This window comes from Sinohyriopsis cumingii, chromosome 12 (assembly GCF_028554795.1).
Source record: "Sinohyriopsis cumingii isolate HCF-2022 chromosome 12, ASM2855479v2, whole genome shotgun sequence".
Taxonomy (NCBI): domain Eukaryota; kingdom Metazoa; phylum Mollusca; class Bivalvia; order Unionida; family Unionidae; genus Sinohyriopsis; species Sinohyriopsis cumingii.
The window spans coordinates 2,588,986-2,612,960 of NC_142972.1; the positions used below are offsets into that span (position 1 = coordinate 2,588,986).

At 34.7% G+C, this 23,975-nt stretch overlaps 1 protein-coding gene across 1 annotated transcript in view; it reads right to left on the bottom strand.

Moving 5' to 3' along the window:
- Window positions 1–23,975, bottom strand: part of LOC149785920 (E3 ubiquitin-protein ligase rnf213-alpha-like) — a 427,433-nt gene that overhangs the window by 151,701 nt on the left and 251,757 nt on the right. Inside the window, exons 57-61 of the mRNA XM_089978087.1 lie at window positions 16,920–17,064; window positions 10,162–10,505; window positions 8,908–9,071; window positions 7,749–7,961; window positions 3,583–3,776 (exon numbers count right to left, since the gene is read on the bottom strand). Coding sequence (XP_089834213.1) covers window positions 3,583–3,776; window positions 7,749–7,961; window positions 8,908–9,071; window positions 10,162–10,505; window positions 16,920–17,064 — 1,060 coding nt within the window. The remainder of the gene's footprint in view (window positions 1–3,582; window positions 3,777–7,748; window positions 7,962–8,907; window positions 9,072–10,161; window positions 10,506–16,919; window positions 17,065–23,975) is intronic.

The window sequence follows — 23,975 nt, forward strand, 5'->3', positions numbered from 1 at the left end:
CACACAGTCTGGCGTTTTATCAATAAAAAATGGCGAAAATATCTGAAAGCATGAAATAAACGTTATCTGTAATATATACAGTTATTTAGTGTAACGATGTTGTCAAAAAAAAATTCATATTTTACTGAATAAAACATCCGTCTCCTGTGACTATACCTATGGCTAGACAGATTCAATTAATATAAAACTAGTGACAAAATTCTGCAATAATATAAATGCTCAGTATTATGTGTAAGGGATTAAATCATTTTTGAGTTGGATCATATTATTCCAGTAAGTAAAGTGGGGTACAATGATAATGTGCTAAAAGCTAAAAACAATGTTGATCAGAGATTATCTGTAATTAACTAGCTTTACTTTTTTTTTCAGACCAGACGGCAGAAAAGTAACATTGTTAGAGGATGAGGTTTGTAGGTTAAGGAGGAAAATTTGAAAACTGGAGGATCCAAGATGGAAGAGACATTCAATTGTGACTGCTGCAACAATGTTAAAGATCCAAACAGTAATCGGATTGAACAGCTTAAGTTGCAGATGGAGACATTCAGTAGTGACAATGGACAGGATTTGATTAAATTATAGGCCCTGAACATCTTCACAAAAGAGTTATCAGACAGGTCAGTCTCTGGAAGAAGACTGGTCAGGAGAAACCCCAGCTGAAAGACAGCCCCATGACGATGAAATATGCTTCAACAGTTGATTGCAGGCAACTGCCCCAATATCTCTTGAACATTTTTCAAAGAAAAATTACAGAACATACAAAAAATGTTGCTAAGGGTAAAAAAAGAAAAGAATATCACTTGTCAGTTTAAATTTATCTGAAATCAAATACAGTTTTTAAGATAATATGTTGCATTTTATACTGTATTAACCCCCTCCCCCATCTAAGGTTATTGTATGATTCAGGATGAAATAGGTATTTGTGACTTGTCAGGTAATCATATTTTGTTTTATTGGCACTGTTCATGAAGTCATGAATCATTGAGAAATATGTTCATGCACTTGTTCATGAATGATGATGATCCAATTTGTGGACTGTTTTCAGTTCATGCACATTCATGAATAATTCATGAACCTTTTGATGAACTTTCATGAATGGTTCTTGAACCAAGTTCATGAACAGTTCATGAATTATTCATGATCATTTCATAGGGGCATGACACTTGCAGCTAGGAGAACACATAAAACTTCTGCAGCCTTGGATAAGCTTGCAGTGAATGAATAAACTTCAACAATGGAATTAAACTTAATGTTTTGGCGGAACAGATTTGTTTTCCACTGCATTGCAACTATAAGATTACATTATTTAATCATTAAATATGCAGATTACTTCATTGGAATGAAGTAAAACTTATCAATATATTATGATAATATGGTCCACCAGGAGCAGTTGAGTCTAAAATACATTTTTGAACAGGGGCCTTCGGACTCCCAGACCCCCTTCACATTTTCAGGGTTTTTTTTGGAAGGGGGGAAAACACAATCATGTCTGATTTTTGAAAGCCCAGATGCTTGTAGCAAGAAATCTCTGCAAGCTTGCAACAAGCTAGTAACAAGCTTGTGCAAACTAGTAACAAGCATGCGCAAGCTTGTGAATACTTATTGTACTAGGTAAATAAATAACAAGCTTGTGCATGCTTATGACACTTTTGTTAAATAAGCTTGCGCAAGCTTGCTGCAATGTTCCAAATACAAGCTTGCCACAAGTTTTATAAATAAGCTTGTGGCAAGCTTGCTGCAAGCTTTAAAACAAGCTTGCAATTTTGGTTTGGGCATGACCTTAGACAGAGTGCATACCCTGGCAGTATCCACTGAAAGTAGAACACATTCTTGTCAAGTACATTAAATGCCATCCTGTGGACAGAAGTTTATTGACATGAACTCAGCTAAGAAGTTACCTGATGATATATACAAGAAAAAAAATCATACACTTTTTTTATAACCCTATCCCCAGTAGTTTATATCATATATTATTATAATGACTTTGACATTACTTTGCCACTATTTGCATTTTGTATACCATTTACCAACATATTTTACCATCTTTTATCATTTAACCTGAATGAGTTCATGTTTACTTGCCACTATTTGCATTTTGTATACCATTTACCAACAATATTTTACCAACTTTTATCATTTAACCTGAATGAGTTCATGTTTACTTTTATCTGGAAGAGCTCATCTCGATAAAGTTTTCATAATTTTTTGCCATTAGTTTTAAAATGCTTAATCAGCACTATGCAGCCTGATAAAGCATTTTCATTTGACTCATAAAACTACCTTCCTTAGAGTCAGTATCCATCTGTATATGTCTTGCAAAAAAAATAACATTAAACTTTAATCTAGAATGTTAACATTGCTACTGGGGGCAGAAAAGTGATGCCTGTTAAAACATGTTTCAGTCTCCTTCAAACAGACATACCAAATGCTTCTGCAAGATCTCTGCCTAACAAAGGTGTAGTAATAACTTTGTGTTCCTTGTAAAACCTGGATACGATTTTCCCAAAATTTGGAAAAGTAATTTGGTTGGCTGATTGAAATGAGGCAACATAAAGCATCAATGTGTTGAAAAAATGAAATATTCCTCGGTGGATTGAGAACTGACTCTTTATCTTTAACAACTGTAGAGAATAAATTTAGATAAATTTTGAAATAACAATAACCAACTTTGTAGCTTTTATTCTGCAAAGTTTTACTAAAGTGCCTTCTGTTCATAACAGGAATTAATAAAACAGTTTACCAGACTCCACATTGCCGACTCTAAAAAGACCTTCCCAATAAGGCAGTTAATATTTTGACTCATCACGAATATTTAGTAAGTTGTAATGAAATATCATGTACTGAAGTGGTAAACATGCATCTGAAAGTGTAGAAATGTATTTGAAGGCAACATTATCTTTAACTACGAAGTTTGTAAATTATACCTGGGCCTTAATGACCAATAGTTCAGTTTCAGAAACTGCAGTTCCAAACACCATACAGGTAAATTACTTCTTGCAAGATTTCTCAACTCAAAGTAATCATTTTGTTGTTCTAAAAATTTATTTGGCATTAGAAACAGTACCTCCTGCTGTTGGCAATACTCACATAGAAAGAAATTATGTTCAATAAATGTAATTATCACTTTCCTTTCCACTTTCATTTCATCTCAACTATGGCCAAGCTTCCCCCTTCACCTTTAAAGTTTTTACTTCTTGGACATTTCGACACAATAGTACAATGTAAAAGCAAACGTCTGACACTGGTGTTTTGTACTGAACAATATAGGCAAATAAAAGCATCTCAGGTACTTCATGTCAAGTTAGTCTGGTTCTCTGACTAACTCCACCAAGTCAAATATGAAAATCCAGATCTAGACCATACCTTGAGAAGCCAATACATGTATTCAGATTCGACTGAAATTACTGCATTTATATATTTTTGGTTAGTATTCGGTAAGTCCATAATAAAGGTTATTTCCATAAGCTTTATATGGTGGAGCCACATGAGAAGTCTGGATGAATGAGACTAAAGATGGTGTTGCAGGTAAGAAAAATGTTACTTTGAGATTACTTTAAATAGGAAAGGCCTTATATCTGGCATTACCTTGTTCTCACCAAATGAGATCTAACAGTCAGCTTTGGGTCACTACTGAAAAAGGTCAGGCATTGTTCCACCACAGAACGAAAATGGAGAACATGCATCATCCAGTAGGCCTGAACCTCGGGTTTGCTGAAAGACTTGGCATCTTGAATAATTAACTGGTCCAACAGGAGGGACAGTCCTTGTACATCTAATGCCTAAAATTTACATTGCAGGCTAACATCAGTCACAATATCATTTTCTAGAGTAATGCAATATAGGGATAATGATAAGATGATGTAAAGTTGTTAATTTTAGCAACTATAGCTTGTGATGCATGGCATACAATGGTATATATGATGCATGCCATACAATGGTATATATGATGCATGCCATACAATGGTATATATGATGCATGTTATACATCAGGGGTGCATGTTTTGTCCGGCCCTCAGGACAAATTAAAACAACACAGAAATCTGGCCCATGAACAGTAATTATATTAAAGAAATTCGTGTCTGTGGCCCTTGAGTTGTCTTAGAAAATGCAATCTGGCCCTTGGCCAAAAAAGGCTGTGTACCCCTGGTACATATGATGCATGGCATACAATGGTATATAACATTTCTCACAATCTTATTATCGCATCAGAAATATCATGACATACCTTGCTCTAATTATGCAAGTCTGCCTAGCATCCTATTTTTTAATGATACATTAAACTGCATTGACAACAATAATTGAGTCATATACATTACTCCTTCACTATTCTGTGTCCAAAACACTCAAAAGCCACTTATAAGGTGATAAATCTATAATTGTTTTCTTTACAATTTAGAACAAGAAAAAGTAATTAATGATTACTAATAAGATTCCATTTTGCAATGGCTAAGTCATACTGAAGGTCTCATATTCTCACATTTACATTTTAAAATGTCCACTTACCTTCTGAAATAAAAAGAGAAATGGAATAAAATATCAAGACTAAATAATCGTGTAATGACCAAAGTGATGAGAAACTGTAAAATCAAAAGGATGAAAAAACCATTATGATAACATTTCTTGGCAACTAAACTACTTTGTTCTGACTTTTGTTGAAAAACTGAATGCTCCTTTAATAATGTCATGAAATAATAAGACAGAATGATTTTCTCCGTCTGTTTACATTATACATGAAATAATACAACAGATTGATGGTCTCCATCTGTTTACATTATACATGAAATAATGTGACAGATTGATTGTCTCCATCACCTTTAATGTCATGAAATAATACGACAGATGGATTGTCTCCATCTCCTTTAATGTCATGAAATAATACGACAGCTTGTCTCCATCTCCTTTAATGTCATGAAATAATAAGACAGATTGATTTTCTCCATCTGTTTACATTATACATGAAATAATGACAGATTGATTGTCTCCATCTGTTTACATTATACATGAAATAATATGATAGATTGATTGTCTCCATCTCTTTACATTATACATGAAATAATATGACAGATTGATTGTCTCCATCTGTTTACATTATACATGAAAGATATGGGCATCACATGTAATATCGGGATTTAAGTTTAGCTTCACTGCTTGCTAAATCACATACAAATTCTGTTTATGCCTTTAGCTACTCTGGTAGTTTGCTCTGCTAAATCTTCTGACTTAACTGAAAATAATTCATGTTATAACTAAACAGTGTTTTTGTGTCAAATTTGTTATTTCCCCACTTTAAATGTAGTAGCATCTTATAGTACTTCAGCACAAACATGTATAATCTACCTGTTTTGAAAATAGTACCACAGCCATGAGTTTGATGTCTAAAGACTGCTGCGGGCTAGTGTTAATCTCTTACGCAATGTTACATGACTGGCTGGAGACCCAGAATTTGGATCAGCAAGGCAATAGATGGCACGACTAACACCTACATGTTAATAGTTAGTCTAACATCAAAAGTGAGCCCATGGGGTGAGCGAGGTGTGTTCTCATCTGTCCCCATGTTGACAGACAGCAAGAGGGACATTGTCCACTAAGTTCAATTGGATCGGTTCACAGCGATATCCAATCGAAATTGAGACAAAGGGAGTGATGACATTTTAGATCCAAATTATAATTTCAGAACTCTGACAAAAAAATTTAGTATCTGCCATGACAGCTTGATAATCAATAGGGTTACTCCAAGAATGAAGCCACTCATAATTTGGTGGTAAAAGTTAAGAGAGGGGATTGTAAGGAAAGACAAAGTATCGAAAAGGTCAGAGTATGTATCTTAATTACTAGGATCGTTTAGTATGTAGAATCACCTTTGTAGTGTTTCATTTACATGTGTATTTGTGTATTTGAGAATTGGGCTTGAGTTTTATGTAAAGAATTATGTAGAATGTAAGCTTGTGGTCAGAATTAATTTTGTGATTCACTATTAGATTACTTCAAGTAAACTAGTGCATTTATTCATGTGCTATGTTAGAATTTACACATGCTTGAATTGTGAATTTGGAAAATGGTTGAAGTGTGTAAGATAATATGGAACTATGGATATATCAGAGCATGGATATTTGAATTTTTGTGTAGTCTGTACGAGTTGTAATTTTAAAAAATGCATCTGATTGTTGTGATATTGTTTAGTATAATGGGATTAGGAATATGTACTGATGTGAAGCAATTTAATGATGTATGTATGAAAAGTAATTGATACTGTGCTTTTATTATGATGTTATTTAACCACACAGGAACATATGAGTATTTTGATGTGAACGAATGCGTGACCAAAGAAATTTAATAGCCGTTATCTGATGATAGGATGGGTGTAGTGTGAGATGAGAGGGCTAAGGAAAAATATTGTACTGTCCTTGTATTTTCACTGGAAGCTTTTTAGGGGACTCAGAACATTGGGTTCAACTGAGTCCTGAGTCTTCAAGAGTTGGAGACATAAGTGAGACGAAATGAAACAGTTGAAGTCGACAGAAGTCTAGTCGGTGGAGAGAAGGTGGAGGAGGAGGAAAAGGAGACTGGAGAAGAAAGCAGAGGAGAAGAAGGAGTTTAGAAAAGTCAAGGAGGAGGAGAAAAAGCTGGGAGAAAGTCAGGAAGGAAGAGAAGGAATTGGGAGAAATAGGAGAGAGAAGAATACCACAAATGAGTAGAATACAAGGACAGGTGCAAATCGATCTCACACTACTAATCAAGTGATGCAATAGGCTATTAAATGGTTGAGCAGAAGGAGTGTAATTGGGAATTTGAATCATTTGATTTTTGAATTGTTATTAAATTGTTATTCATTGAACTTCAAACTTTTTGTATATTTAACCATCTAACCATCAGCATTGCTGACTGGCGGCTCAGAGCTTTACATCTATTTTTCACTAATTTAACTTTGAATTGAGCCTGGGTGGGACTTCTATAATAGTTTAAATAAAATATTGGGAGCACCCCACCCCAACCATAATAACCTTCACATATAGTCAGCAATCCAGATTAAGAGATTACATATGTTGTGCTCACTTGTACATAAAACATGGGGCTGTATTCGATCACTGACCTCTCATATTTTGATATGGTTTATTCTGACCTTTAAAACTGCTGTCTTGAGTAACTTTCAAACAGTATTGGGTTCGGGGTTTGCTCTTTGTCTCAAGCAATTCAAGTAGTGAAGTTAATTTTATAGTTTAGAAATTAGGAAAATAGAAATTAGAAAAATAATCAAAACTTAAATCAAGAATATAAAGGACAAAAAGCAAGAATGAAGACTAAAAATTAAAAAGGATTTATGCATGACCATATCCATATTTTGTATAGGGTAGCAGTATACTAAGGGATTTCATAATGAGGTACCACTGGAATAAACTGATTTTAATTCAAGACCTGTGTATAAACTGACGAGCCAATAAACAAGGTATAACATAATTCTGTACTGCCTGAAACAAGAGAGCTCACAAGCAGATAAGTTGTAACTGGATTTATCAGAATTTAACATGTCACATTACATGTACCAATGTGGGTATGTGAGAAAACTTGCCAGTAGCTTCTCGTGAGTCAGTGGTTCTTCCCAGGGTTTTCCAGAGTTCTTCCTCCACCATTAATACTGGCAGCCATGCATAGCCTATCGTGTGCTGAAAAATGGCGTTAAAACCCCACAACAACAACAACATTAAATGCAGTTTGCAGCAAGCATCAATTAGTGGAAGACACTGAATAATAACCTCATTGAAGAGTTGATGATCTGGATTCTCTTGCTGTAACATCCTTAGAGTCTCACTGCATTCAGGCCACACTTGATTAATTCTCTGGAAGTAAGCCAGATGGCTGGCAATGCGTTGATAGACCTCATGGATGCTGACAAAACCAGTCAATACACATGTCGGATTGTGAGCAAAGGCAGGTTTGTCTGACTCTAAGATGACTCTATGCACAATCTGCAATCACAATGAAGAAATATGTGAAGTTATTTGGCTACTGAGGAAAATCAAAACATACATTCCTCTTCAGTATAAGATCATCTTTTATAAAAGTTATATTCAGCAATATCTGGACTATTGTAATGTAATTTGGGGTAATACTTCTATTTCAAACATAAGAACACTTTTAAGACTCCAAAAGAGGGCTAGCAGTTTAATTCTAGATCAGTGTACAGACAATTTCCAAGATGCAATGAATAATATAAAGGTTCTAACAATATATGAAAGAATATTTCTTAGAAAGGCCAAATTGATCTATAAAGTATCCAGAAAAGCCATTCCTGTCTATCTAAGCAATATCTTTCACCAAAGAGATGCTGATGGTACTCCAAATGTAAGGTCCATAAGAAGTAAAAATTACATTATACCAAGGCCAAAGAAGGAATTGTATAAAAAAAAGTTTTCAACATACTGGTCCATTGGTATGGAACAAAATTCCCAGTGACATAAGGCAGGCTCCTAGCATTTCTTCTTTTCAAAATCAGTGTCTCAAATGGATTAAATCTTTAGGCAACTGAACAGTTCTAGTACAATAAATACTGCCTGCTTTTCTGCAATTTTGCATCATTTTCACAGTTTAATTTTTCAATGTAGGATGATATTTTATATATATATATATATATATATATATATATATATATATATATATATATATATATGTGTGTGTGTGTTCACAGATGCCTGTGCATATGTTCCAGGCTTGATAATTTGATTTTTAAAATCACTTAATTATTTAGTGTCAAGCCAGATTCTTCACATCATGCTGTATATACTGTATATATTGTACATAACAGGTTGTGCAGTATTTCCATCCGAAAAACTTGTTCATATTTTCCCATACAAATGCAGTAACCTATAATTATACAACTGACCCCATGCAATTTCCTTGAACTCAACATCATACCTCTCTTTCAGCATCAGTCTGCACTGTTACAGTCATGTTGATAAAGTCCTTTGTATAAAGCTGAACTATGCTGCTTACAGGTCCTTGAAACTCACTCAAAACTCTACCCAAAGGCGTCTCTTTGAAAACCTTGACTATTCTTTCTAGATTGAATGTATTTTGATCTGAAGAAGAAGAAAAAAATCCCATAATCATGGACTAGTAATGTTTCCCATAAAGTCAGTCCCATAATCATGGACTAGTAATGTTTCCCATAAAGTCAGTCCCATAATCATGGACTAGTAATGTTTCCCATAAAGTCAGTCGTGGTAGAAATGTATCAGTATTAATAAATCTGATAAATTTTACATCTCATATAATAAAAGCTTAATAAGATTAATTAATGAATCATAAATATGTTTACAGAACTCAAATGCCCTGGTATCCAGCCTGTGGCCAGCAGTGTAGGATAAATGGACCTTAACTAACAAATGGATGTATGAAGAGAATGCCACCAGGATTTTATCTGAAGGAGAGATCTTCACCTCCCTTGTCTCACCCCACAAAAAAAATTGGGGAAGTAGAATAAAAGAGGGGGCAGATCTATATAATTCATTATTTACCAACATTTAATTATTTATCTTTCTTCCTGCTCCATTCTGTTTTGTCTCTATGAAATGAAAATCCTGACACCCCCTCTAGTTGTATAAACATTATTCTGTTTAGTGTTCCAAATGGGGTCAATCATTGTGTCCAAAGGAAGTGACATTATGCAATTGAGTATAAGTTATCTATTTTTACAAGTCTGCATAAACTTACTCGAAATTCTAAACCATAAAGCACTTTCAAACAAATATTCTATTTCTACATTTTTACATGTATTATAATTTCACCTGTATGCATACATTTATTGTAAATTTCATGGTCTTTTGGGTATCTTTAACTGCTGCTATTTTATTCAAGCACACTTTAATAAAACAAAACACAAAAGCAATAGTTGCTTACCTTTAAATTAGAAAACAACATGATTTTGGTCACTTCATTTCCATTTTATTCCATATTAAAAAGGAATTGAAGAAAATGATAAACAGACACAATAAAATTAAAGCAATATAAAATACATCATAAATAAAAACTGCAATGATAGAAGAAATGCAAATGGAACACAAAGAAAATGAACATATATGTATAGCATGTATTACTCATTACTAAATTATGAAGTAATCTACACTATTTTAAACAGAAAATGAAAATTAAACAATTGAATACTGATACCTTCTTGTATCACGTTTTCATGAGCAGTTCTACAGATGGCATCTATTTGTTCAAAGATCAGCCAGGAAAATGGCAGTTCAGCTTGGAATGAATGACCTTCACATCCTGTTGTCTTGACAACGACCTCACTCAGCTCCTTATGCGTGGCAGGAGACTGGAAGTCAGAGTACTTTAGTTGAATGGCAGATGGAGTGTTGAAAATGTCCAGCCAGAGCCGAGCAACCCATTCTCCTTGGGAAATATGTCTGGAGAGTATGTCTAGGTTTTGATTGGTGTCGATGTGGGCTATAATTCCAGCAAGTATTGGAGAGATCCTCGACTCCAGATACTGGATGCATGCACGTCTGGATAAAGTAAATGAAGCATTATTTAACTTCCAGATATTGTTCATGTGCTTAAAGCTTAATAAAGAAATTCATATCAATGCAAGTCTATTAAAATAAAATAAGCCTGAATTCAAATATCAAGCCTTTTCAATTATCTGAACTCAAAGTATGTACCTATCTTAAAGATACAAACTGCTTTTACCTCCTTATCCATTATCAGATTATCAATGGACAAATCTAATAAAAATAAGTTCACATGATCATTGTTAAAAAAAGTTTCAGATGATAAAACATTTTCAATATCATACAGTAAACATAACACATATGTTAATTTAATCACTCTGTAAAAGGGAACAGATGGGGTAGTGAATCAGAAATAACATTTAAGATAGACTAAAATAATGAAGCCACAACACTGGCAAGGAACCAGAATAATGGCTGACATAGATATGTTAACTGCAGTGTCTTAGGACTTGCCTTATTATGTTAAAGTAAGCGATATTTCAACCTGCTGAGTATTTAAAAGGACCAACCAGACATTATACAAAGTCTTTTAGTGAAAGCCCCATGCTGATAAAACCATCCATTCTGAAGGAGTAGCATTAATAAGGATTTCAAACTGGCCACTCTGTTGACCATAATGGTTGCTGGAGTGGCATGTTTTATTTAGGAACAACAGGACAAAATAAGAATTCTGGTGAAACTCCCTTGCTGATATCCCCATCTGTTTAGGATAAACAGCAATAACAATATTTTCAAGATGGCTGGCATCGATTTCATTCAGGATCAACTAGACATTGGGGTGAATGTTTGTGTAAAGTTTCATGGCGATCTTTTAAGTAGGTTAGGAATGATAAAAATATCTATGTTATAGAGAGTGACTCATCAAGTCAAGATATATTTTTCCCTGAGGACTTATTATGGAAAAGTACAAAAATCTGCATCATCCAAAAAGAGAGTAGAAATTACTATTTATTTTCATATGTCTTTAATATTATTACCTATTAGTGACACATAAATATGCGGGACATCTCTTCGTATATATTGCAATATTTTCTGCAGATTTTACATGCACTGGAAGCTTGTTCCACCAAATTGTTTCAGAGTATTGGAAGCCTGTCTTAAATTGCTCTGTTCTTGGTTTTGGTGTGTGAAGGTTTCCATGTGATGTTGAGATCAACTGATTGAAAAAGGCCTGAATAAATCCTGAAATTATTCTGGTGCAGCTCCATACAGACAAACCATTTTAGCTCTGTAATCAATACTTTTGACGAATAATCAATTGATACATCAAAATTAATGCATGCAGCCTAAGTTTATAAATCCAGTCTAGCTGAGATTTGGCAGTTTCAACATATATCTGAAGAATAACCCGTTGTAAAAGAATATATGAATTGTAATACAGAACGTGAGTTTCTGTGGGTAAACACCTTTTTATTAAATTGAGATGGACAATTTTGGATCACAGTGTTTTACACTACTGGTCAGCATGGTATTCCAGCTGCAAATTATTATCTACAGAACACCAACAAGCTTTTGAGAATGTCTGACAGGTGATTATTTATTGTAAGAGATAATTCAAGGTTCTCTAACCTATGTAGTTTTAGTTATGTCCCCAAAATTGTACAGTTTGTTTTACCTTCATTATTTACTATATTATTTTGTTGTACCCTGTCATGGATTTGTATAAATCCTTTTATTTAATAAATACATGTACTCGGGTTTTCGTTTTTTGTGTACAATGATACCTGAGGGTGATTTATGTATATTGTACAATATTTTGAAATAGTGAGTGCGGTTTACCCTATGCCGCACATGCGAAGTGCTTTGAATGGGAAAAACTTAATGCTTCCAGAGCACAGAAAATGTATGAGGGACTTTGTGTATAAACGCCTCACCGTAAGATTAAATCTTCACATTACAGAAAATTTTGTCAGTGAACAGTCTACTTTAAGGACTTGCACATCTTCAGCTGTAGAGGTATGTTAATTATTAATTTCTTGTGTACAAGTTATAACTATTGTACTACCACGTTTATGTTTGTATGTAGCTTTGGTTTACTTAGTGTAATGCAAATAATTTCTATTCTTGTTTGAGACTCAGTAATAGATTTATATTAGCAATATAAAGCTGCATTTTTAAGAAACGTTTAGTACCGTAGGATTCTTGTCGGGCACGGTTAGGTGTACTTCCAAAACTATTTGCTGTTTTATAATTACTGTGCTGATAATGTAATCTGTATAACTTACCATATATAACATCATTACATTTTATTGTATATGCCCATGTCATGGTGTTAGAAGTATTTTCAGCTGACCAGAGTTGATGTGGTGCCAGCTGCAGAGCTAACCATAGAAGCTGACCATAGCAGCTGTGAAGCTGAACCATAGCAGCCATAGAGCTGAATAAACAGTGTTACTGGTCGAGTAGCAGGTGTTCAGGCATTGCTGACCGATACTGGTGCGCACTGATTGCTTGATTGACCAACCTGGAATACTGATGGCTTGATTGGCCAGTGTGACTGGTAGCTGAGTGTGCTGGTGATGGAGTGTGTAACTCCATATATGTAATCGTTTAGCCATGGGCTAATTTTGGGGGTTTGTAAAACCCAGTGTTTCTAGGACTGTAAAGATAATTTGTATATCTGTCCCTTTTGTTACATAATTTTACTATCTGATTGAATACATTTTACTATATTAGCAAAATACTTATTTGTAACATTTTGTTTTACTATTTGAGTAAAACACATCAATCTTTTCATTGTGAATCATTCACCCCTTGTCCTTGTACTGTGTAAGGTCATTTATTTGTATTTTCATTAAGTCCATGCGTTTGATGTTAATTGATCCAATATTTGGATCATATACATGCACATATTAATCATAATTAACTGCTCATTCAAGTCATTCATTATTAAACATTGTATTTGTATCACCGTCAAAAGTGTTCTGTTGTAAATCCAAAATCCCACCCGGTTATCTTGCTACAAATGGTGTCAAAGTGGGATCATTTCAGATATAGCAGAGCACTGAAATTATTGTTTCATTATTCTTGTATGACATTTTGTGTGTTTCAGATGCTCTTGACAAGACAGCCAGGTTAAGTAGACATATAACATTATTTTTTTTACACATGTCATCTTTTTGCTGCCTTTCAAGAACGAAAATACGGTTTGTTGAAATTATAGTAACTATGCATTTTCTGCATAATACTGCACTTTCAGTTGGTCATATCAGACTTTTTAAATGTCATCAATGAAAGAACTTGTAGAACTGGAGAAACAGTTTGGCTACAAGGGGGAGTCCCTTAGAGATATTGTTCGTGAAGAACAGGCTAGGGAAAGGGATCAAAGGTTAAAAGAGAGGGAAATAGAAAGGGAGAAATTAGTGATAGAAATGGAAGCCAAGAAGGAGTTGATAGAATTTGAAAAACAGGCCTAAAGGGAAAGGATAGAATGGGAAAGGGAAGCAGAGAGGGAGAAGACAGAATTAGAGAAGGGGAAGACAGAGTTAGAAAAACAAGCAGAGAGGGAAAAGATAGAACTGCTAAAAGAAGTAGAGGATTAAAGGGAAAAACAAGTGAGGTTAGAAGCTTTGGAGATAGAATATATAAATAGGGAGAGGGAGTATCAAAGAAATTCTGAGCTATTGCAAACTAAAAGGGAGGGGGAACATGATTTTTAAACTGAGAGTGCCACAATTTGAGGACAACAAAGATAACATGGATAGTTATCTAAACAGGTTTGAAAGGTATGCCACGGTACAAAAATGGAAAAAAGATGATTGGCCGCTTCATCTTAGCGTGTTGTTGAAGGGTAAAGCATTAAACATGTATTCGTGTTTGTCAACAGCCAATTCACTGAATTACCTCATGCTGAAAGATGCACTTCTGAAGAAATATGAGCTAACCAAGCAAGGGTTTTGCAAGAAGTTTAAGTATAGCAAACCCGAGAGAGGCGAGACGTTCACCCAGTTCATCAGTAAGACGTGCAATTACTTGCAGCGATGGGTAGAATGTGGTAAAGTCCTTAAGACATCTGAGGGTCTTATCAACTTGTGGCAAGGAGTTATATTTGTTCTTGAGGGAAAAGTCCTTCACGAATATATATGACATGGCCACACAGGCGAATTTATTCACTGAAGGTCGGGGTCGTTCTCAGAACGTTATCTCATGAGACAGCAAAGATGGAAATCAGGTCAAGGACCAAAAACCCAGGGAACCTGAAAAACCTGGTATGGATAACCAGGGAAGGCATAAGGACAAGCAATGTTTCACTTGAAAAGAGTAGGGAAATATCTCCCCCAATTGTCCCAAGCGGAAGGGACCAGTCCAGAGAGTTGCAGCGGTCACTCAAGGCAGAGAGCTGGTAGATGGAAAACTCGATGTTTCCCAGCAGAATAAGTGGGAAGAAGCGTATGAGCCAGTGGTGCATGCAGAGATCAGTTGCGATGCTATCCAATCAATTGGCATCTTATTTTCCCCAAGGCAAGGATATGGCAAATGGCACTGTCAATGGACAAGAAGTGACCATTCACTAATGCAGTGAGAAATCAGGTCTTATATGAGAGGTGAACCATTAAGGTTCTTGAGAGCAGTTCAAATGTTGTCTTGATCAGCCAGGTTAGTATGCAAGATAGATTCGACTTTGGGAAAGAATCCAGTGTCACTGTATGTGTATAATTAAAAATGGACAATATATCCGATAGGTCCATGCTTTGTCTGATATCTTCTCTTCCATGATAATGAGTATTTTCTTGTGCTAGCTTGGATACTGAGGCACTAAGCTAGGCATTGTATGCAGAAGTGCACTGTGCAAACTGTGAATCCAGACAAAGAGATAGTTCATCTGGTGGCTAATACTGTATGATAAATTGTGGTCATGGCTGATTGCAATCAGAGATATATGGTAAAGACCAGTCATGATGGAGCATGGCCGTCATGGTTGCATGGCATCCAGATCTTGATGTTGGGACAGGGTACATGATATTGGTCCATGCATCATGATTTAGAAACTTCTGAGTGTTCATGCTGAGCTACACACTGTGATAATTACCTGTAAAAGGACACAAGTGGCCTAGAGTATACTTATAAAGTGGATGCTAAATATACATTCCAATAAAATGTACCTGCATGAAAGACCAACTGACTGCCTATACAGGTAAAATCAATGATACATCACTTACAGTAAGTATGAAGTGGGCGCTATGGCTAAACAATGCATAGAAAACTTACCTGAATGTATGCAACTGTGATGGAAACTATACAGTAATATAAAGACATTTTCTACAGTACACACCATGTACTTTGTAAAACTGAACTAAATCTTCATTATTGATGCTTATGAATTGGATGCAACAATATCAACTGTAAGACAATATCACATGTAGGAGAGGCCAAATGATGGCTAATACAGGTAAAATAAATACGGCATCATGTATATAACTACAAAATAAATGCAGCAAAAGTAATGTGAGAGGACACCATTTCAATCCTTGCAGGTATGTATCAAGGGTGCTTAAGTGTATGGGGACGGCAAAGTAATCACGCTGGAAAGTCAGCTACTTTGTTGCTCATGAAAGAATGAACAGAAATTTTTGAAGAGAACACTCCCTGAACTTTCTTTATGGTAAGAAAACTTCCAAAATGCTTGTATATGGATTGCAAGGCTTCTCTGTCTGTACTTCAGCATGAACTGAAGTAGTAACCTAAAATTTCACACAATTTGTTGCCAATCCCTGTATCAAAGGGAGATCACTCTAACTGCCAACAAGGTGGGTAGTGAACGTTTAGCTTTTGCCTAAAATATTTTAACTCAGGAAGGCTAGATATGCAAGTAGTAATAATTCTCCTATGGTATTAAGATTGGGTAATGTAGCTGAAGAATAAATCATTTAATATTTCAACAGCATAATGCAGAGATGTTACCGTCGTAATCATTTCGCCCGAGTCTGGGTGGGGTGGAAGAAACAAATGTTCTTGGATGGGTTCAGCTCTTTCAGTTGCGTCTACACTTAGTAATTTTGGGCTAATGAACAGAGAGATAACAACAGACAACAAACCTTCCCATAAGCTCTTCTGGTCTACAACCAGTAGAACTAAAACTCAGCCAAAAAAGTCAATTTGCTAAGCAAGTTATCCAATGCCCTAAACAGAAAGAAAATTAGTACTATGCCATTTACTGTCTTTCCCTCATTTTCAAATGAACTCCTGCATGGGATATCAAATCTCCCACATTTCAATGCCTACTACCAATGATGTCACATCCTAGTAACTGAAATATTTTTGTTAACTTCTGGAATAAAAGAATCAGAAGTGAAAATTTTGTTTAAAATATTTTTCTTAAATGAAATCTACAATATCATATAACTAAAACTGTGAAGAAATTGCTAATGTTAAAAAAATATTGACAAAATAATCATAATCAAATTTTACCTGAAAGTTCCTGCTTTGTTGATATTTTCTGGCTTAGATGCTTCATTTTGGAGCCAGTCTGATGGGTTGAGACCACTTTTATCCTCCTTTTCTTTCAACAGAGTGACTATATGACTGCAGACTCCTTGGAAAAAGCTGGGTAAAACTGCAAATGACATATCCATGTACCATGTTTTAAACAAGAAATTTCAAGGAACTATATATCATATATCTGCTCCACTGTTTCTGATTTGATCCAAGTCTGTTTTCAATTTCAAATGTCTTTGCATAAATGATAGTTTAACCCTTTTCAGAATTTTGCATATAAGGACATACATAAAATTTAACACAAAACTTACTGTATATACCTGCTTTTAAGCTGATCTGACTGTTAAGTCAATCCCCACTTTTTTAGGGCTATAAAAATCCAATATCTCTTTGACTCTACTATAAGGTGGGGTCTATCTTGCATGTGAGATCCATTTGAAGGGAGTGACCTGTCATCAGTGAGAGTTACACTGCAAAAATAAACAAGCCCAACTAGATGGATGAATGGATGGATGGATAAACAGACAAGCAGATAAATAATGACAGAACCTAAAACACAATTATATTATTGAGTTAAACATGTCACAAATCGATTGACAGCTTAAAAATTTGTCCTGAAAATCCATTAAAAGCCAGTTTGCTTTACATTTGAAATCCATTTATATGATAAATCCATAAATTCAATCATAGGACACATGCCAATATCAAAATAATTCAGAATGATCCGATTCACAACATTTTACAAATAAGCAATGAAAGTTTAAGTTCACATCGTTTTTTTATTCACAGTACCCTATAAGTGTCATTGTCTAATGGCATCTGGTTCAAAGTCCAAGAATTCATCCTCACCATCTCGTAAAGTTCTGAAATCATTCATCATCTTTAGTAAATATCACTTGACTCCATTTCCTTTTGTACAGAATGAGCATGGACCCTGTAACACTTTGATCAGACAGTATGTGAAATCTATGAAAGGATGCAACTGAATATGTGTCAATTGTGAGCAAGATCACAAGGAGTTCAAAAACCACCCTCTCTTACTTGGCGCTGATCAGATATCAAACTTGCAGCTCAATCAAAGGATCATCACATGGGAAAATAAAGAAGGTGCTGCCTTTACAAGTTAAAAGGGATTCAGGTCAAACATTCACTTAAATATGTAGAACTCTACTTGGCACTGAACAAATACATATACCAAATTTGTAGCTTGATCAAACGGATTGTCAATTTGAAAACAAATGAGTGCTGCCTCTACAAGCCATGGTGTATTGGGACATGTACACTGGCAGAAAACTTGGGAAATATCAAATATTAAAACCAGATTCTTGTTTAGTCAAAAATTGCCAGTTCCTGAACCAGTGCTTTTGTCCATATTTCGACACCCCAACATTGGACCTCGAAGATTATCAATCCAAATGACAAACAAATAGATCAGCCTCTCCCAAAAATGTAGGGTGAGTTTCAGATTAGGAGAAAGAAAGTATGTGGAGGGGGACATATTGCCAAAAAGCAACAAAAATAAAAAGAAATGAAAAAAAAACAACAACAAAAAAACAAAACCGGAAGGCTGATTTTCACTCATCCACTCATGTGCATTCAAAACAGCCAATTGGAAACAATATCTTTTATGTATCTGAGTAATCTGGCTATATGAATGTCTTTCTAAATCAGATATACATGTACTTGGATTCAAATAAGAAAAGGACATTACCTCCTACCCCCATTTATTTCATCTAGGTTCATCTGATGCTATGGACTCTAGATAGACTGGATGCAAAAAGAGTTGTTTATGACATCTGTTTTGTATTTTAATAAATAAGACTTGTTTATGACATCTGTTTTGTATTTTAATAAATAAGACTTGTTTATGACATCTGTTTTGTATTTTAATAAATAAGACTTGTTTATGACATCTGTTTTGTATTTTAATAAATAAGACTTGTTTATGACATCTGTTTTGTATTTTAATAAATAAGACTTGTTTATGACATCTGTTTTGTATTTTAATAAATAAGACTTGTTTATGACATCTGTTTTGTATTTTAATAAATAAGACTTGTTTATGACATCTGTCTTTTTTTAATATTGTGAAAGGAATTGCTAATGTAATCAGAAGAACCACAATAAATAAATTCCCTTGCAATTTACATCCTGCCATATACTGTCTGTGCAGCCTTTCCACTGCAGAAAACCAGCATTAACTCTATAATTGTGTAACAGTGAAAAACTTCACTCATCAGCATTCCATAGTCTTTTTAATTTGACATGGGGTCTAAGATCTTTAACCTAACAGTGAATATTTTATGAAGTTTTAAATAGTCATTTCACTAGTATTTTAATGACAATTAAAGACAGGTTTGTTTTTCCCATACTTTTATATGTAAGGACAATTCGTGGCGAGGTCCTTTGTCCCATACTTTTCTATGTAATGACAATTAGTGGGAAGGTCCTTTGTCCCATACTTTTCTATGTAATGACAATTAGTGACAAGGTCCTTTGTCCCATACTTTTCTATGTAATGACAATTAGTGGGAAGGTCCTTTGTCCCATACTTTTCTATGTAATGACAATTAGTGGGAAGGTCCTTTGTCCCATACTTTTCTATGTAATGACAATTAGTGACAAGGTCCTTTGTCCCATACTTTTCTATGTAATGACAATTAGTGACAAGGTCCTTTGTCCCATACTTTTCTATGTAATGACAATTAGTGACAAGGTCCTTTGTCCCATACTTTTCTATGTAATGACAATTAGTGACAAGGTCCTTTGTCCCATACTTTTCTATGTAATGACAATTAATGACAAGGTCCTTTGTCCCATACTTTTCTATATAATGACAATTAGTGAAAAGGTCCATTCTCCCATACTTTTCTATGTAATGACAATTTGTGACAGGGTTGTTCTCCCCATACTTTTCTAGGTAATGACAATTTGTGACAGGATTGTTTTTCTTGTACTTTTCTATGTAATGATAAATTGTGACAGGGTTGTTTTTCCCATACTTTTCTATCTAATGACAATTTGTGACAGGGTTGTTTTTCCCATATTTTTCTATGTACACATGTAATGATAATTTGTGACAAGGTTGTTTTTCCCATACTTTTCTATGTAATGACAATTTGTGACAGGGTTGTTTTTCCCATATTTTTCTATGTACACATGTAATGATAATTTGTGACAAGGTTGTTTTTCCCACACTTTTCTATGCAATGACAATTTGTGACAGGGTTATTTTTCCCATACTTTTCTATGTAATGACAATTTGTGACAGGGTTGTTTTTCCCATCCTTTTCTATGTAATGACAATTTCTGACAGGGTTGTTTTTCCCATATTTTTCAATGTACACATGTAATGATAATTTGTGACAACGTTGTTTTTCCCATAATTTTCTATGTAATGACAATTTGTGACAGGGTTGTTTTTCCCATACTTTTCTATGTAATGACAGTTTGTGACAGGGTTGTTTTTCCCATACTTTTCTATCTAATGACAATTTGTGACAGGGTTGTTTTTCCCATACTTTTCTATGTAATAATTATTTGTGACAGGGTTGTTTTTCCCATATTTTTCTATGTACACATGTAATGATAATTTGTGACAAGGTTGTTTTTCCCATACTTTTCTATGTAATCACAATTTGTGACAGGGTTGTTTTTCCCATATTTTTCTATGTACACATGTAATGATAATCTGTGACAAGGTTGTTTTTCCCACACTTTTCTATGCAATGACAATTTGTGATAGGGTTGTTTTTCCCATACTTTTCTATGTACACATGTAATGATAATTTGTGACAAGGTTGTTTTTCCCACACTTTTCTATGCAATGACAGCTTGTGACAGGGTTGTTTTCCCATCCTTTTCTATGTAATGACAATTTCTGACAGGGTTGTTTTTCCCATATTTTTCAATGTACACATGTAATGATAATCTGTGACAAAGTTGTTTTTCCCATAATTTTCTATGTAATGACAATTTGTGACAGGGTTGTTTTCCCCATACTTTTCTATGTAATGACAGTTTGTGACAGGGTTGTTTTTCCCATACTTTTCTATGTAATGACAATTTGTGACAGGATTGTTTTTCCCATACTTTTCTATGTAATGACAGTTTGTGACAGGGTTGTTTTTCCCATACTTTTCTATGTAATGACAATTTGTGACAGGATTGTTTTTCCCATACTTTTCCATGTAATGACAATTTGTGACAGGGTTGTTTTTCCCATACTTTTCTATGTAATGACAATTTGTGACAGGATTGTTTTTCTCATACTTTTCTATGTAATGACAATTTGTGAAAGAATTGTTTTCCCCATACTTTTCTATGTAATGACAATTTGTGACAGAGTTGTTTTTCTCATACTTTTCTATGCAATGACAATTTGTGACAGGGTTGTTTTTCCCATACTTTTCTATGTAATGACAATTTGTGACAGGGATGTTTTTCCCATACTTTTCTATGTAATGACAATTTGTGACAGGGTTGTTTTTTTCCCATACTTTTCTATGTAATGACAATTTGTGACAGGATTGTTTTTCCCATACTTTTCTATGTAATGACAATTTGTGACAGGGTTGTTTTTTCCCACACTTTTCTATGTAATGACAATTTGTGACAGGGTTGTTTTTTCCCATACTTTTCTATGTAATGACAATTTGTGACAGGATTGTTTTTCCCATACTTTTCGATGCAATGACAATTTGTTGGGATAGATATTCAGCTAGCACAAGAAAATGCTCACCATCATAAGATTTTTGCAACTTTAGACTTCTTGGACCCTTTGCCATATAAAAATATTAACTTACCCCAAAAAGTCAAATACTCTTAACATTTCACACATGATAATAATTGTAAAGAAGAAAACTGTAATGCCCCTTGATTGTCACTAATGAACAGGTTTTTATTTACCTAAGAATCTCTTATTTCTTCCAACTCAATGACCAGTTTAAGACAACAGTCAGACACCAATGAGTATGTTGTACAAATTATTGAAACTTCTAATGCAATAAGCATAGAGTGAGCTAGATTTTTTATTTAGCTGAAATTTCCAAGATACCCTACTGGAATGCACCACTGGGAAAGGATTTTTTAAAAAAACGAAAAGTTGACAGAGTTTCCACAATGTGCTGATTTTTCCATAGCAAAATTCAAATTTTCTCTAACCATACATTGTATGTCAAATGCAGACCCAAACACTGTCCACTGTTAAACAGCGTTCTAATCCCAAAGCCCATAACATGGTCATGTTAATAAAACACAAGAATATTATTAAGAAAAGGAGATACCTTTGTTGATAGTGCAAAATATGCTGTAGACTTAAACCTGAAACAATAGCCAGTTATACTTAACACTCATGGAAAACTATCACAAAATTAGGACAGTTGATATAGTTAATTGTCACAGGGGTGATTAAATAACAAAGGAAGACAGAAGTAACAACAACTGAACATATTGTTTAAGTGAGTAACACTAGCCACGGTGATTTTGTTTTGTAGGTCCTTTCAGCACTGCTATGGGAAAGTCCATGTGATGCATTTGCATGGGTAAAGTACATGAAGTGGAACAACCCATTTCTTTCGAAGATAGGTAAACCAAAGAGATGCGTGTTGAAAAAACAGAGTTTATTACGAACTGTTTCCTTTAATGAGTAGGTCAAAGCCATCTTTATTGATGATTATTGACTTAACTTTTTTTAATCCCATCTACTAGAATGTTTTGTTTTCATTGAACATTTTGGTTGCCATTTTTTTATTCAACTTGCAAAAGGGAATTGGGACAAAATGGTCATGTCTGTTTCAATATTGCCAATTTACCCCCACAGGGATTTGTTATGTCATGTATAACATATCATAACATGAAAAATGGCAAAACCCCCAAGACAAGAACAATAAAACAAGTTAAACTACTGGTATTGCTCAGATGATAAGAAGGGTGGGGGTGGGGATGGATGGGCGGTATATCTGTAGCATGGAATCCACCCTATATACAAGTTTGGATCAAATGTGAACTTACTGAAGTAAATAAACTCACCTTTGTTCAAAGAAGACAGTAGACATAAACTGGTCTCCCCACCTGACAGAATTTGATCCAACTGCAGCATATTTACGCAGTGAATATGTGATGCAAATCTGACTCAAAATGAGTGATGTGATGCAAATCTGACTCAAAATTAGATTTTGTTTATGTCTTCTGTACAATCTAATGTTCTCTCTCATCTGGGGAATTCCCATCATTTTTCAAAACTTCCATTGTAAAGCCTCTGCTGAAGAAACCAACACTCGACCATAACAATTTAAAGAACTACCGCCCAGTATCTAATCTCCCATTCATATCAAAAATCTTAGAAAAGGTTGTTCTATTCCAGCTTGTATCTCATCTGAATTCAAACAGTCTTTTTAGCAATGTCAATCTGCATATCGCCCTTGCCACAGTACTGAAACTACTCTTCTAAAAGTAGTTAATGACATTCTCTCTGATTTGGATAGTGGAAAGATTACAGTCCTCACCCTCCTTGATTTGTCTGCAGCATCTGATACAATAGACCATGATATATTCCTTCACCGTCTCCAGCATGTATTTGACATTCATGATACAGCCTTACTCTGGTTCAAGTGCTACTTGGTGACAACAGTACACAAATAGTGTCTGCAAATGGAATACACTGCAGCCCATTTAATCTATGTTGTGGTGTTTCACAGGGGTCTGATCTTGGACCTGTTCTCTTCATTCTGTACACTCAACCACTCTCAAGTGTCATAAATCATCATCTAGTGTCTGACCAATTGTATGCTTATGACAGCCAAAAAAGGTTGATGCTACCACCCAAGGTGTAGAGAGGTGCATTTCTGATGTGAAATCACGAATGACATGTAACAAGCTGCAGATGAATCTTGATAAAAACTGAGGCCATTCTGATCACAACACAAAGACTTTCTCAGTCACATCCTTTACCTCAAAAAATAAATATCAGCAACACCAACATTAAATTCACAATCAGTATGAAACCTAGGTGTTACTCTGGACAGTACT